Raw genomic sequence first — 15,463 nt, 5'->3', positions numbered from 1 at the left:
ACTTAGACTTTCAGGCTTTTTTCCGAAATAATATTATGTCATTTTCTGTTCCAGGCTTCGAAGACACCCATGTAATGATATTCATCGGCTTCGCTTTTCTCATGACCTTTCTGAAGAAGTATTGCTACAGTGCTATAGGATTCAACTGGTTCTTAGCAGCGTTGGTGATACAATGGGCTCTGCTATGCCAATCCTTCTTCCATATGAAAGACAACACGATTTTTATCACGAAGAAGAGTTTGTTGGGTGAGTTATGTTGCTTTACATATAATATTATGACTAGGATAATTAGAAGAATTATTTGAATATTTTTAAATGTGGTTTACGTCACCGTTTCAAAAAATGCATTTTAGCCTGATGTTTAAGGAAAATTAAATGTCACTAGAGATTTTTTTTTTTGAATAAAATTCTTGAATTCGTGAATTTCTACTAGGAAGTAAACAGTGAAAGTCTATTGACCTTAAAAGAGGTTAATTTACATAGAATTGTTTATAGAAACAGTTTACCTAAATGGTAAACGGTAAATTGTTTTCTCTTTAGTCCTAAAGTCGGGACTGGGGACATTCCTCAAAACAAATCATTATTATTGTATTTCAACAATACATAAGCTATAGGTAACTGTCTTCTATTTTAATGAAAGCTAAATTTTAAATGCCCAATTTCCTCGGTATTTTGTTCCACAAAAGAAAGCTTTTCAAGCAACGTCGAAATATTTAGATATTGTTTTAAATCTAATTATACGAAATTGTATATAACTAAATTGTCTTTTTGTCGTTGGTAACAGAAGAAATTTAATAAGGCTGTTGTCAATTTTCAGTATTTTGACCTGAGGAATTTTATGAGATTAATTAAATTAATTAGTCTAACTTTTCATCTATGGCCTGTTGATAGGCCTTCAGTTTTAGACATTTTAAACTATAGGGTCCTGTTTCAAACTTTAAATATTTCAACGTCTCTTAGAACTTAGAGTTTTTTTAACCCTCGACGCAAACAGAGGGGTGTAACTGCTATGTGTCTGACTGTAGCACCGTAGCTCTTAAATGGATGAACCGATTTGGATGCAGTTTTTTTAAGATGAACACTGGTGTAACAGTAGACTTTTGGGATGGGGATCTCTTTTAAAATATGTTACTTTTCTATAGTTGTCTTATTCTACCATTTATTATGTAATTCCAGAGGCTGACATTATGTCAGCAACTGTTCTCATCACTTTTGGAGTCCTATTGGGGCTGGCGAGTGGAACCCAGTTGCTGTTCATAGCTATCATAGAAACGGCAGTCGGATGTATCAATTTGTACCTTATGGAAGAGGTTTATAAGGTTAGTATTTGTACACAATAAATTAAAAAAATCGTATGTGCACACAAAAATATGCGTTTGAAATGGTACCTACATACATTTTTTCTGTGTAAAACTGCGTATGATATTTTCACGTAATTAAGTAAATTTATTTTATTAGATGTTCTGAATCATTGTCTGAACATGAAATATCTCTAATTTATTACACGATCAACCTAATAACTGACAATAATATTTACTCCTAGACTGTTTTGATGAACTTATACAGACGTAAATTTAGGTTAAATTAATATCTTATTAATAGTAGGTACCTAGTATAACTAGGCCTCATCTTCGAAGGCTGTTTATTTACTGAAGATAATCGTGAGTGACATATTGGCAGAATGTAATTGTTTATGAAATAGATCTGATGTAAACATGTTTGACGTCAAATGTATTATGTTACACCTTGGATTTTCCAATAATCTATCCCTATGTAGGTATTAGTTTTAGATAAACTCTAGAGAATCAGTAGCTAGGTATAATAAATAAGACTGTTGATTTAAAAGTTGAAATTGAAACTACTAACTGGGTCAAATTAAGATAATTAATTTCTATTAAGGTCCTAAAAATTATCATATTTTCAGCGTAGTTTCAGATGCATAATTTGACAGGACCACGACTGTTATAGTTTATATAATGTAGCTGAAGAGTTTATTTCTGCGTTTGAATGCGCTAGTCGCAGTAACTACTGGATCAGTTTGAAAAATAACTAAGAGATTTTGATAGCCCATTAATCGAGAAAGGCTATAAGGCTATACTTTCCTTTCCTTCAGGTACGGGGAGTAATTCTCACGAGAAGCGTTTAAACCGCGGGGAACAGCTATTTACAAATAATTAAGGCTTCACATTTTTCCGAGTATATATTCAAAATTTTCCGTCCATTCCTAACTACGAAGTTCTTTGTTTCCAGGTATCTGACATCGGAGGTTCCATAGCTATTCACACGTACGGTGCATACTTTGGCCTGGGAGTGAGCACGGCTATGAGAATGAGGAAGCCTACGGGACCCGACCCACCGGGAACAGTTCGATTGGATGGACCCAGCTATGCTTCTGATGTTACTTCTGTTCTTGGTAAGTAGGTAGGTTTAAGAAATGTTATAATTTTTACGTAAATGGAGATCTTTTAACGAAATTATTTGGTGGTGGTTTAATATTACTTGAATATTATAAGTAGTTTCGATCTATAAAATTGCTTAGGTACCGGAGTTAGAAATTTGTTATTAGTTCCATACAAGAAATGTAATTTTCCTATCTCTAGTAAGCAAATTTATAGATAGACATGTTATTGGAATCCGCAGTTAGTCGATATAAACAGAAATATTGATACAAGAAAGTAGTAAGTATTTAGAAATGTTATTTTTTTAATTAGTATTATTTATCTGTATTTTCAAGATTCGTCTTCTAATCTTTAGCAATTTTTTCAAAAGTTTCGCAAACGTTTTTAACCAGCACAGATTTTTCAAAAGCGCATTAGTAATTTTCGAGATGCAAGAATAGTATGTTCCATTTATTCATGATGTGAAGTTTGTGAAACTGCCATTAATGCAGCTCGCTACCCCGTTCAGCTTACGTAGAAGTGTCTTTTAATATTATTGAAAATGTTCACCCTCTGTTCGCTCCATTATTCTAGAAGTGACGGAATGACCTAGATTCTACTGGATTGTTTCTGACGCTTATGCTTGCACCCTCATAAGTACTTAGCTCCTTGTTTTGATTTTATGTACCTAGTTTGTTATAGTTGTGTGTGACGGAGGGTATTTTAATTATTCTCTTCGTTAAGTATTCTTGCTGGAATGTTTATAGTATTTAATGTTTGAGGAAAATAATTGAAGATAATTTGTTATTACATTAATTCATAAAATATACATAATTCATTAATAAGTCTATTCCAGATGTAGCTTCCTATTGGGAAAAACGGGCAAGAAACTAAATGCTTATTTTCTTTTATAATGATCGTCACTTGTTTAATTTCAATAGCTTCTGTGATAAGTTAAGGGCTGCAGAGTGAAACAACTTGCGCAGTAGTAATAATATTTTATTAAACTCGGTGGAGAAACGAAATACAGTCTTGTTCTTATCATAACCTCAATCCGCAATAGACAAAAGAATACCACAGACAACCATAGTTTGTTTTATTTTATTTTTTTTATTGGCTATGCTACATTTCACACGCCCCCTCAATAAAAAAATGAACTCTAAGAAAATCAAAAAATTAAAAAAACATTCGCCCCCTTAATGGTAAACTGCTAATAACAATACAAGAAACAACTTAAAGTAGCTTCAATAACAAACCAAAATCACTTACATTAAACTTAAACTATCTCTAAAACCATTGAATTTACTTACTGGTAAAGACTTTGTGAAAAAATCAGCTAATTGACAATCAGTTTTAATATATTTTAATGTAACAATATTACTCTCAATTTTCTCCTTAATAAAGTTAAATTTAATATCAACATGTTTTACTCTTTTATTGTTTTCAGGGTTATTTCCTATATTTATGGCCGACTGATTGTCTACAAAAATAGTAATAGGACAAACTAAAATATCAAAATCTTTTATAACATTTTTAAGCCAACATGCCTCAACAACTGCTGAACTCAAAGCAACAAGTTCTGCCTCGGAAGAAGACAGACTAACAGTTGGTTGTTTCCTAGATGACCAAACAATAGGACAATTAAACAATTTAAACACATAACCTGATGTTGACTTTCTATCATTAATATCACTTCCCCAATCAGAATCTACATATCCAGTCAAATCTGTACTTTCATTACTATTAAAAGTCAACTTCAAGTCAAGTGTAGCATTTACATATCTGAGTACTCTTTTTAATGCTTTTAACAATGTTTCATTTGCACAATTTTGAAAACGACTTAAATATGCTACACTAGGGCATAAATCAGGTCTGGTACACAAAACAGCATACATTAATGAACCTAGAATTTGTCTACATTGGTTTTCCAACTTAGGATCAGACTTATCTGACTGAAATAATTGAAATTTAAATTCCATAGGGGTTGACATAGGTTTTGAATCACACATATTAAACTTCTCTAATATTCTTTTTAAATAGTGTTTTTGTGACATCTCAATAATACCATTTTGCAAATCTTGTTTAACATGAATTCCTAAATAATTAGTTACATAACCTAAATCTTTCATACAGAAAATGTTACTCAAATAAATTTTCAAATTGTGCACTTCTTTTTCATTTGAACCCATAATTAATATGTCATCGACAAACAATAACAAATAAGTTTTATATTCAGAGTTAACTTTACAATAAAGACAGAAATCATTTTCAGATCTAATAAATCCCTTTTTAGCAATAACTTTATCAAACTTTAAATTCCAATACTTGGGTGATTTCTTTAGTCCATAGATACTTTTATTTAATTTAACAACACTTACATCGTCACATCCAGGTGGTAGTCTCATGAACACATCTTCCTGTATATCTCCATACAGGAAAGCACTCCGTACATCCATGTGATGAACTGGTAGTTTTTCTTTACTCGCCAAAGCCATTAGAACCCTGAAAGTAGAAATTTTAGCTACTGGGGCATACACATCGTATGCTTCAAAAATATCTTCTTGTTGAAAGCCACGGGCAACAAGACGTGCTTTATACTGGGCTATGTTTCCTTCACTATCCTGTTTTACTTTGTAAACCCATTTACTATCTATTATCCTTTTGTCTTCAGGAACTCTAATTTCACTATTCCATGTATTATTTTCTTTTAAAACTTCCAATTCCTTCTTCATAGCTTCTTTCCATTTGTCACTATTCTTACTATTGATAGCTTCATCATATGTTTTAGGCTCATTTAGTATGCACATAAAACTGGTTTCTGTGTCATAATCATGTAACCATTTTGGTTTTCTTCTAGCTCTCTTTTCTGGTAACTCTTTATTCTCTTCCTTTTCTATTTTATCACTTTCTTCTACATCGCTATAACTGTCTGAGTAAAACTCTTCATCTTCATCTTTTATATTTTCTTTTATTTTTACTTCTTCTTCTTCTTCTTCAAATGAGTCATTCAATATTTCACTGAACATTTCTTCCCTTTTAGGTAACTCAAAAATAACATCTCTCTTTATTTCTATGGTGGCTGAATCAGGAAAATAAACTTTAAAACCTTTTACATTTTCATTGTATCCTACAAACTGACCTTTCTTGCTCTTCGAGTCCCATTTCTTTCTTAGATTTTTAGGTATATGTACATACACATTTTGGCCGAACACTTTTAAATTATCAAAATTTGTATAAGGCTTTTTAAACAACAATTCAAAAGGTGATTTCTCTTTCTCATGGCTGTGCCCGGTTCTGTTAAGAATATACACAGCAGTGTTGACGGCTTCAGCCCACAGCTCTTTGGGCAGTCTTGCACTTATTAACATAGCTCTTGCCGCCTCCACCACTGTCCTATTATCTCTTTCAATTTTACCATTTTGTTCCGGTGTGTAAGCTGTTGTTGTCTGATGCCTAATGCCTTTTTCTTTAAACATGACTTTTACTTCTGTATTTATAAATTCACATCCATTATCTGTTCTTACACATTTTATCTTTTCACCAGTATCCTGTTCTGCCAAAGTTATAACCTCCTTAATCTTGTCAGGAACTTCACTTTTCTGTTTTAAAAAATATACATATCTGTATGTTGAATAATCATCTCTTATTAATAAGAAGTATTTAGAGCCTCCCAATGACTCTACCTCCATAGGGCCACAAACATCCATATGCAATAGTTCACCCGGCCTCTTCGTAGTTGTAGTACTTCTTTTAAATGGCAGTCTCTTCATCTTGCCTTCAACACAGGCACTGCATATATCTGCGTCATTTTTAAATTTAATTTCATTTTTATTTAAGAACTGCTTCACATACTCATAATTCTGATGGCCTAACCGCTCATGCCATATCTTTAGGCTTTCTTGTGATACGGTGGTGGCAGCTATATGTGAATCATACTCAAAACACATGACATATAATTTGTTTTCTCTATATCCTAAAGCCACAATGTCACCTTCTTTATTTTTAATCTCACAGTGGTCCTTTTCAAATTCCATTTTATAATCCCTGTCCATGACACTTCTCACAGCAAACAGATTGACTGTTAGTTGGGGAACGTACAATACGTTATGCAGGGTGGTATTAATCCAGTCCTCTCCATCAAAAGCTTTAACAATCACTGTTCCCTTACCAATAACTTTTAGTTCTCGGCCATCACCAACTATTACTGACTGATGAGATCCGTACTCTTCAAAATTGCTAAATAAGGTTTTTTGGAAGCACATGTGTTCGCTTGCACCGGTATCCACCAGCCAGCCTTGGGTATTTTCTTTATTCTTGACAATAGTTGTAAATGCATTGCTCTTCTTATTTGACTCGGATTTACCAACGTCGTTATTAACTTTTTGTTTATTTAGCCGTAGTCTACACATTTTAATAGAATGACCATATTTTTTACAGTAAAAGCATTGTAACTTGGCACGACAATCTTTTTTAAAATGGCCGATCTTGCCACACCCGAAACATTTAACGACACTAGATTTGTTTGTTGTACAATTTAGAGCTACACATTCTGATTCAGTGTTTGTTGTAGTAGATTTACTTCGCTCTTCTTCAATTAGCAATCTCGCCATCAGTTCTCCAACCGTTTGACTCGATGCCGGAACAGACTCCCACGCGGCAATAAAATGTCGATACTTTTCGGGTAACGACATGAGGACTTTGGTGATAACCATTTTGTCGGATATATCATCGCCTAATTGTTTAATATTCGCTCGTATTTCTTCTATCTTTGAAAAGAATAATGAAATATCACTGTCGCATTTCAATGTATAAAACTTTTGTTGTTCTAAATGCAGGGACGTAGAAGATTTCTTTTCATATATGTTGTTTAATTTGGTCCACATTTCGGCACTCGACGTAGCAGTAAGCAAATGCGTCATAATGCTTTGATCGATGTGGAAAACAATCCATCCTTGCGCCTTGCTATCCTTACCAACCCAATCCTGGTACTCCGCCGCTTTATCCTTGCTTGGTTTAGGTATTGAACCGTCCACTATTTCAAATAGGCCTTTCGCTTGTAGTATAACTCTCATTTGGAATTTCCAAGTACACCATGTCGCACTTCCATTTAATTTGATGCCAGTAATCGATTGCGGATGCGACAACTCCATTTTCCACTCTAACGACCGGCGAATTTTTCAGGCCAACAATGGCGTCGCAAAACCTCGCCACGCCAACACCGCCAACGAAAAATCTGTTGCAGATTTTCTCTTCAAAACTTTTGATCGCCGTATTTTATTGCACTCGCGTACTCTGGGCCTGTGATAAGTTAAGGGCTGCAGAGTGAAACAACTTGCGCAGTAGTAATAATATTTTATTAAACTCGGTGGAGAAACGAAATACAGTCTTGTTCTTATCATAACCTCAATCCGCAATAGACAAAAGAATACCACAGACAACCATAGTTTGTTTTTTTTTTTTTTTTTTATTGGCTATGCTACATTTCACAGGTTCCATCTTCCTATGGATATTCTGGCCATCATTCAACTCCGGTCTGGCATCCAGTGACAGCGAGCACCAAAGAGCTGTCATCAACACTTATTTGGCTTTAGCTGCTGCTACGGTAAGGATGATGATGATGACACGGTGCAAGGTAAGGTGCAAGATGCGCATGTTGATACACATGCGTAAGCTACTTTCACCGTGTAGTCACACCCTAACATTATTTATATATACATTGTTATAAGTTCAAAAAAGGCTAGTTATACTCTAGCTACTCTAAGAGTAACTTGCAGTAGGCCGTTAGTTTAGTCTCTAGTGTGCGGGGGCTGTAAAAGTGTTTCTTATGATATTTAATTATGATCTTTATTTTTTTATGGCACTTGAAAGAGGGATTAATCTGCTTACAAATATTTTGTAACAGATTTCTTCAGGTATAATTATTAAATCATAACGCCTGTAGCTATCAGCCCGATATCTAGATCTGTAACTGCAAATTACATTGATATCTCCATTCGAGTAGTTCCACTTGGTTAAATACAATACCACTTTGTGCATTGCTCTGTGCTAAATAGGTCATAACCGTATCTCCGACAATCGCGGATATACCGTAGTGGGCAGCATACTCCCTTATGTACTTCATATACATCTTTATGTACTCCCCTTATATACTAATTGATGAAAAGTTTTATGAACATGATTTTTTTTCTTTGATGGGACATGATCAAATAACCCCTTCCGCTGTGGGTTACCAGCGTGAGGGAGTGTCAAACTCTTAATGACTAAAACCCATATATCTTTCTAAGCCCATTATGTACCAGAAACTCTTTCAAATAATCCTGCAGCTCAACTTTTTTATATACTTACTCCTCCTTCATCTCCCGTATACACTCTCTAATGCTCTCGATATATGTATACTTACTTTCTGATGTATCAGAATTTTCAAATATCACTGTTACTCAGCATCTACATATTTATATTGGAAGCTGACCAGAACAAAATAAGGAAAAGATTAGGCAGCTAAGGAAATAGCTGATATAAAGATCACTTATTTTGCCTTTTTGAACCAGGTGACAACCTTCGTGCTCTCAGCAATGGTGAACCACAAGCCAGGGAAGATAGAAATGGAGCATGTTCAGAACTCGACGCTCGCTGGTGGCGTGGCCGTCGGTGCTGTAGCCAATATGTTCATATCGCCAGGAGTCGCGATCGCTATTGGTATCGGAGCTGGTTTTGTTAGTGTGTTTGGATATAGATATTTATCGGTAAGTACTGTGTTAAGTTGATTTTCTGATCAATTTAATAAACCTTGCCTAATACCTTCAAAGGTAAAAAACCTTACCGAAAAACTTTTCGTAAGTCTGTCTGACAAATAGAGGTAGTATGCTGAAAACCTCACACAAACATACATAGGTAAGTACATACAGGTCAAACTGCCAACCTCCTTTTTTCGAAGTCGGTTAAAAGTTTCGCAATGTTAAAGTCCCAAGACTCCAAGCCCAGTCTTAGTAAGACTGAGCCTATTGATTCTAAGAGAGACAAAAGTAATATGCGGTTTCTACTGATGTATGTAGTAATTCTTACTGGTTTTATAGTTTAATATGAGGGTAAGTTGAATAGTGGTCCACGTTTAAGCTTAAACACTTAACACTAGAGTAGTTCTGTATTCACACTACGAATCTGAAAACATACTTGGACAATCTCACTTGTATTAAAATATGTAGGTCAGACACGATACTCCACACGAATTGTATAGACTTAGCAAAGTAATAGAACTTGACATTGAATAGTCGATAAATACGAAAAAATACTGAGAAAATAAAATCGCGTTTTAACAAAGAACTTTGCTATGGCGACGGAATTTCTATCGTTACTTATTTGCTCGTGTCTCATCTAATATCTTAGGAATTCTTTTGATATGATGTCGTTATCATAAATGATGTATTTTATTAATAACATTGATATGTTTCTTTGTGATAAACATTTTCTAGAAGTAAAATATTTTTTTAGATTTTGTAGGAAAGCGATAATGTTTGAGTGGAAATTCCGACTTACATTCTGCCTTCTCAGAATAGAAAGATAAAAATATTTATGTTAAACTTATTGCCCACAAAACTTCAAGAGACACCCAAGTCTTGAAACAAAAATAGATATCATATCTAATAAAGTGAAACCCAAGTCCATACATAGACTACAAAGAATACCTGACTCACTTATGTGCCAGACCAACTTTCCCTAATGTAATATTCAGTCTAGATCAAATGTAACTGGTAATTTCGCCAATATACAGCCTACATTTCCACGTAATGTCTATGAAAGAACAAAGTTTCCACTATCTAGAGACGAAATTAGAGAGAAGTTTCGTGAAAATGTCCAAGTGTTATAGAAGATAATATTTTTCGCTGGAAAGTTTTTTGAAATCTAAAAGTCCGTTGGGATGCCTGATACGTATGGGGCAGCAACTATTTTAAGTATTTAGACAAGTTTCTGTTGAACTATTGGACAGTTTTATTTTCGTTTTATCTACACGTGTTTGTGTTTTCCATCTTTAGGACTTTATATTGAGTGAGTTTGCAAGTGGTCGTAAGTGCTAAGAACTTTGACAGTTCTCTTAGAGTGGACAGGAGTCTGACAGTCTGAAAGACTTTTTAAGAAGTGTTTACCTACATGTTTATTTTAAAGTAGTTTAAGAGTCACAAGTCAGAAAATTAGTTTTACCTGTAAATATTTGAAATGCTTTTCATTTCATTTGATGTACGGGACTAAATTCGTGCTCTAACAGCATACACATATTTTACTTACAAATATTGTTTTTTTTTTGCAGCCGAAATTACAAAACCTCGGTATACAAGATACATGTGGTGTCAACAACCTTCACGGCATACCTGGAGTATGCTCCGGTCTTCTGTCAGTCCTGTTCGCGGCTTTGGCCACTTCAGAAATCTATGGCGCTGAATATGCTGACATCTTTCCAGCTATTGTCGAGGTATTGTGATTTGCAATTTACAACACTATGTGGTGCTGTGTAAAGTTGAAAATTGTGTAAATGTTTGACGTTCTCTACTGAAATTATTAATGACGATTTAATTAGATAAGACAGAAATATGGACGCATATAGATAAGTACACAAAATGAGAACATACAGACAAAAATCCTTTTGTTCTTTGTTGCAAAGACAATCTCTTGCACTGGAACTCTCATGGGATGCACATCCGTTCCGACTTGGCTTAGTATATGTATATTTAATTTTTTTTTATTCTAAAGGATGGGAGATCGCCTGCCAACCAAGCACTGTATCAACTGATTGCACTTGTGACAACTTTAGTTCTATCATTCGGAACTGGATTATTAACTGGTATGTACTTTTTATGTTTACCATTTCTTATTAAAATTAATTATGGTTTTAAGTCCTTGTGACACAGCAAAAGAACTTCCTTGTTCTGCAATCTTAGTAATCACATTAATAACAAAAAAAAATGGTACCTATAAAGCGATTCTCAAACAACGGTTTTTTCAAAAGAATTTTCCGCTCAAAGTCCTGCATGGCTTTCACGAAGGAACAGGAAGAGCAAATAATTGTTTTCCACGAATGGCAAATATCTGCGTTTAAAATTTTAAGTATTGCTTCCGCGAAGTCAGGTATGAGATAATAAGCCTCTGTCACGCTTGGTATGTATTGCAGCTGCTTTCATAATTGAAGTGGAATATTAAATTCTTTGAATACGACGAAGAAAGTACTCTTCGTAATACAGAGAATAGCTAGGTTGTAAAGTTCCGTGGTTTAGGTAAACATTTAGCGTGCGTAACGTCTTATGTTGTTGTTATCTCTAATACCTAGAACAGTTCTTATTATGGTTAGTTGCGACGACCAATCCTACTAATACATACAATACGATGTTGTATGGTTGTTTGTTCCTCTTGGTGCAAAACTACGGGATGAATTTTATGGAATTTGGCGGTCATACAGTTTATTAATATCAGACTAACTTATAGTATACTTTTTATCCATCTGCGGAAACTAGCCTTCAGGAACGCGGGTGAAACCGTGAATGGAAGCAAGTATTGTAGGAATTATAAAACAAACAGAGGGAATATAAACAAGACCAAAATAACAAATCAAAAAGACATGATGTTTTCATTTCTATGTTATTTAAATCAAAGTTGAAAAGGCAGGGGCTCGGAGAGATTTAATAAGATTCAAAGTAAATACTGTCGAAAAATGATTTCGATGGAAAATTACCCATACAAGCCTTTATCCTCTTATGTTTTTAATGTAATCGATTTAAGCTACGTATTCTCGGAGCAATTTTATCAAAGTAAATATTTATTTGGCAGTTGAAAATGGATATGTAAGATTCTTTTTCCAAATATTTTATATTTTATAAATCGGTTAAAGGTCAATAAAAAACATTCTCTTCGATTGTTTCTGAAAAATTAAAATCTCAAGTTATATTCGATACCTTTGTGCGTATATCTAGTACTAGCTGTTTTCCTGTGGTTTCAACCTTCTTCGCTCATCCGTAAAAAACTATATGTTACTTAAGAATAATGTAGCTTCCCAACAGTGAAATATTTTTTCAATCGGTTCAATTATAAAAAGGCATCAGTCGAGCCTAACTTTGGTCTAGAAGAATATTCAACCAATTGATTGATCCAAAAATATTCCTAATATGACGCACTAAAGCGAATGAAAGCCGGTTAAAATTTAATACAATTCGTACACGTCCGGTTGCCCGGATTTATTTTATCCCGACGAATCGTTTGATTAACAAATCAGCTTTGATTAAAAGCCGCATGGCATATCGCAGTTGCATCGGGTTTTTGTTTCGACGAAAATAATTCTAGAATCTGTATATTTGGGATTTAAAAACAAAGACCAATCGTCTGTTTTAAATTAAATAGAACAACTTCGAGGGATACTTTTTAAGATCTGCGAGTCAAGTAAAGTTAGTTTGTTATTTCGTTTCGAAATATCTCAGTGGCAAGCTGGTTAAGTGGTTACTCTAGTTGAGGAAATATGTTCGCTTTTCAAGGCATATCTCTTCGTAAGAAGCTGTATTATAAAGTGGTATGTTCCAACACAAAAAAAATGTTATTACATTTTAATAACTTGCCGATTTAAACAGAGGAAAATACATGAGCCCTTCAATAGCCTCTCTAACTTTGAAAAGATCATAAGCAACCATCCTTATACCATCATCATATTTATAGAAGAGGCTCTTTACAACACAAAGAATTTGTTAGCTCGTGCCGATGATGTGAAAAAGAGAATGTGTTACTGTCCCAATATTCCTTCAGGAAATGAACCCTTATAACAGTATGGGCTTGTAACATACAAGCGTTTCCTAAAATTGCCGATATAGCCACGGGTCTTACTTGAAGGGCGGAACCCTTCCCTGGTTTCATCCTTTATTCAATTTGTTCATTTATTAATTTGTTTTGTGAACTGTTTTCGGTAGAGGATCGAAATCGGCCTATTGTTATAGTTTGTAATTTGTTTGTTAAGGCAAAATTCGTAGAATTTTGTTTCTAGTTACAAAATTGAAAGCTTCTCCGGTGAACAAATGGTTTGAATTACTTCGAGGATTTATGATTGACTTCCTGATTTATCGCCTAAACGGTCTTTGCGTAAACCTATTAAATAGCAACCCGATTTATTACTTTACCTTTTTGGAGTTACCTTACATCTAAACAAAAAAAAAATTGGCATACCTAAGTCAAAATGACTGTTGGCTCCAATAACATTCTCTTAAACAACTTTTTACACGTCTCATTTTATCCTACATTCCATATCATATCAACAGAGCAATCGGGCACTTTGTAACACCTCCCTTCAATACCAATACAATTGCCAACTGTTTCTAATCCATTGAATATTTCACTTACAGGTTTCATAGCGAAGATTGGTTTGTTCACGCCACTGGCGGTTCACGAGCGATACGACGACGAACTGAATTGGGATCTACCTTAAATTAACATGACAATGATGCCTTTATTTAGAAAGCTTTCAGTTGTTAACCTCATGATTTTCAAATAGTAGCAGATGAAAATAGGGAAGTAGCTATTGTTTTCCTAAAAAAGAGTTGAAAATCGGACTTGTTAATTTTGGGATTTAGTCAGTACTTTTATTGTGTAAACAGACAAACGTTTATGTATTTGATCAATTACAGTGATGAAAGTTATAAGTAGGTATATAGATTTGTGCATGTCAATGACGATAGAAGATTGTAAGTATGCGTCCTGAAATTAAAGAGTCTAAGATATTTTTTTGATAGGTAGTAGGTGCAAAATTATTTACTGTCCTATTCACTCTGGTGTGTTTAGATCATTTTGCATTCTCAGTGTACTCTACACAAAAGCAAAGCAATTTTTTTTTTTTCAAAAAAATTATATTTAATTATTTGTATAATTTAAATATATAGTCTAAATGTTAATGGTATAGCTGTAGTGTATAAGAAGTCTATTTAATTCAGCTTCGTGTGTAATATAGGATGTTATTACTATGTCTAAGAAGTTTTTTACCAATTTTATTAATAAGTCAACCATAGATATTGTTTAAACATATTTCTCTGTTTTTAGTCATAGTTTAACAAATTATACTCGTATTTTATTTATTGTAATTGTAAATATTGTTTTTCTCATTATTTTTGTTCCAATATTTGATTATTTTTTATTTTATACACATTTTTGTTATTAATTATAAATAAGATGCTATTAATTTTAAGCTCTTTTAATTATAGTTAATCCTTACGAAATACTAACATTTTCCTTCACGAAATACATTTTTTTAAATGAAAGTAAGAATTAATCAAACACTGGATGTTGCTAAAATAAGAATATTACAAGAAACATACTCGTAAAACAGTAGTTAACCAAGAGTTCGATAATCAATGGGTATTAATTAATATACGTTTTCTTAAAATAGCTCTCTGCAATAGGCTCTTATTAATTACTGGAAATAATAATCTGTTGTAGAACCGTTGCATCTGAAAATGTACCTTCATATGTTAGGTTTAAGAGCTATTTTTCAATAAATTGTTATACTTCAATAAATATATTGGTTTAAAAGCGACCTTTTTTCTGCCTTTAATAGGTTTTCCCGCCTGTTGAGTGTTTGACACAGGACTTAATCTGTAATTAAGTGCAGATTTATGAAAGGAAGGACTTTCGAGTATTCTAGATGCCCCTTTAAAGTCTTTTAAAGATTTGATACTTACTGAGAATAAGAGTAGGTACCTATGGGATAAGAGTGTACGGGCAAGCAAAGGAACACTTAATTTTTTAATTAAATCTTGTACACTTTACTCTGTTTAAGCTTAATGAGTTTCAAAAATGTCTACAAAGAGCTGTAATTTTTTACAAGACTGCAAACTTGTTTATTGCATACTTATCTCGAATTGCTGAAGGCTTTGACAAGAAACGTCTTATAGTGTAAGCAAAGTCGCAGGAAAAAATAGGTAAGTATAAATTCAGCGTCAATCTTGGTGCAATTTTTTTGATATCATCAAATGACTTCTCCCGCTGTGGGTGCAGGGTGAGGGAGTTTCTTAGTGACTAAAACCTATCATGTTCCTTCTTAAGCCCTTTATGTACCAGGGCCGCGGTAA

General features: G+C 33.7%; 1 protein-coding gene across 1 annotated transcript in view; it reads left to right on the top strand.

Moving 5' to 3' along the window:
• Positions 1-14,928, top strand: part of LOC110369797 (ammonium transporter Rh type B) — a 30,134-nt gene extending 15,206 nt beyond the window's left edge. Inside the window, exons 3-10 of the mRNA XM_064038557.1 lie at positions 55-246; positions 1,177-1,319; positions 2,251-2,413; positions 7,868-7,980; positions 8,927-9,121; positions 10,681-10,842; positions 11,121-11,211; positions 13,745-14,928. Of these exons, the coding sequence (XP_063894627.1) occupies positions 55-246; positions 1,177-1,319; positions 2,251-2,413; positions 7,868-7,980; positions 8,927-9,121; positions 10,681-10,842; positions 11,121-11,211; positions 13,745-13,827 (1,142 nt within the window). The 3' untranslated portion in view covers positions 13,828-14,928. The remainder of the gene's footprint in view (positions 1-54; positions 247-1,176; positions 1,320-2,250; positions 2,414-7,867; positions 7,981-8,926; positions 9,122-10,680; positions 10,843-11,120; positions 11,212-13,744) is intronic.
• Positions 14,929-15,463: the final 535 nt, after the last annotated feature.

This window comes from Helicoverpa armigera, chromosome 16 (genome assembly GCF_030705265.1).
Source record: "Helicoverpa armigera isolate CAAS_96S chromosome 16, ASM3070526v1, whole genome shotgun sequence".
NCBI lineage: Eukaryota > Metazoa > Arthropoda > Insecta > Lepidoptera > Noctuidae > Helicoverpa > Helicoverpa armigera.
Note: the sequence above shows the minus strand (reverse complement) of the source record. Positions and strands in the feature narration are given on the sequence as shown.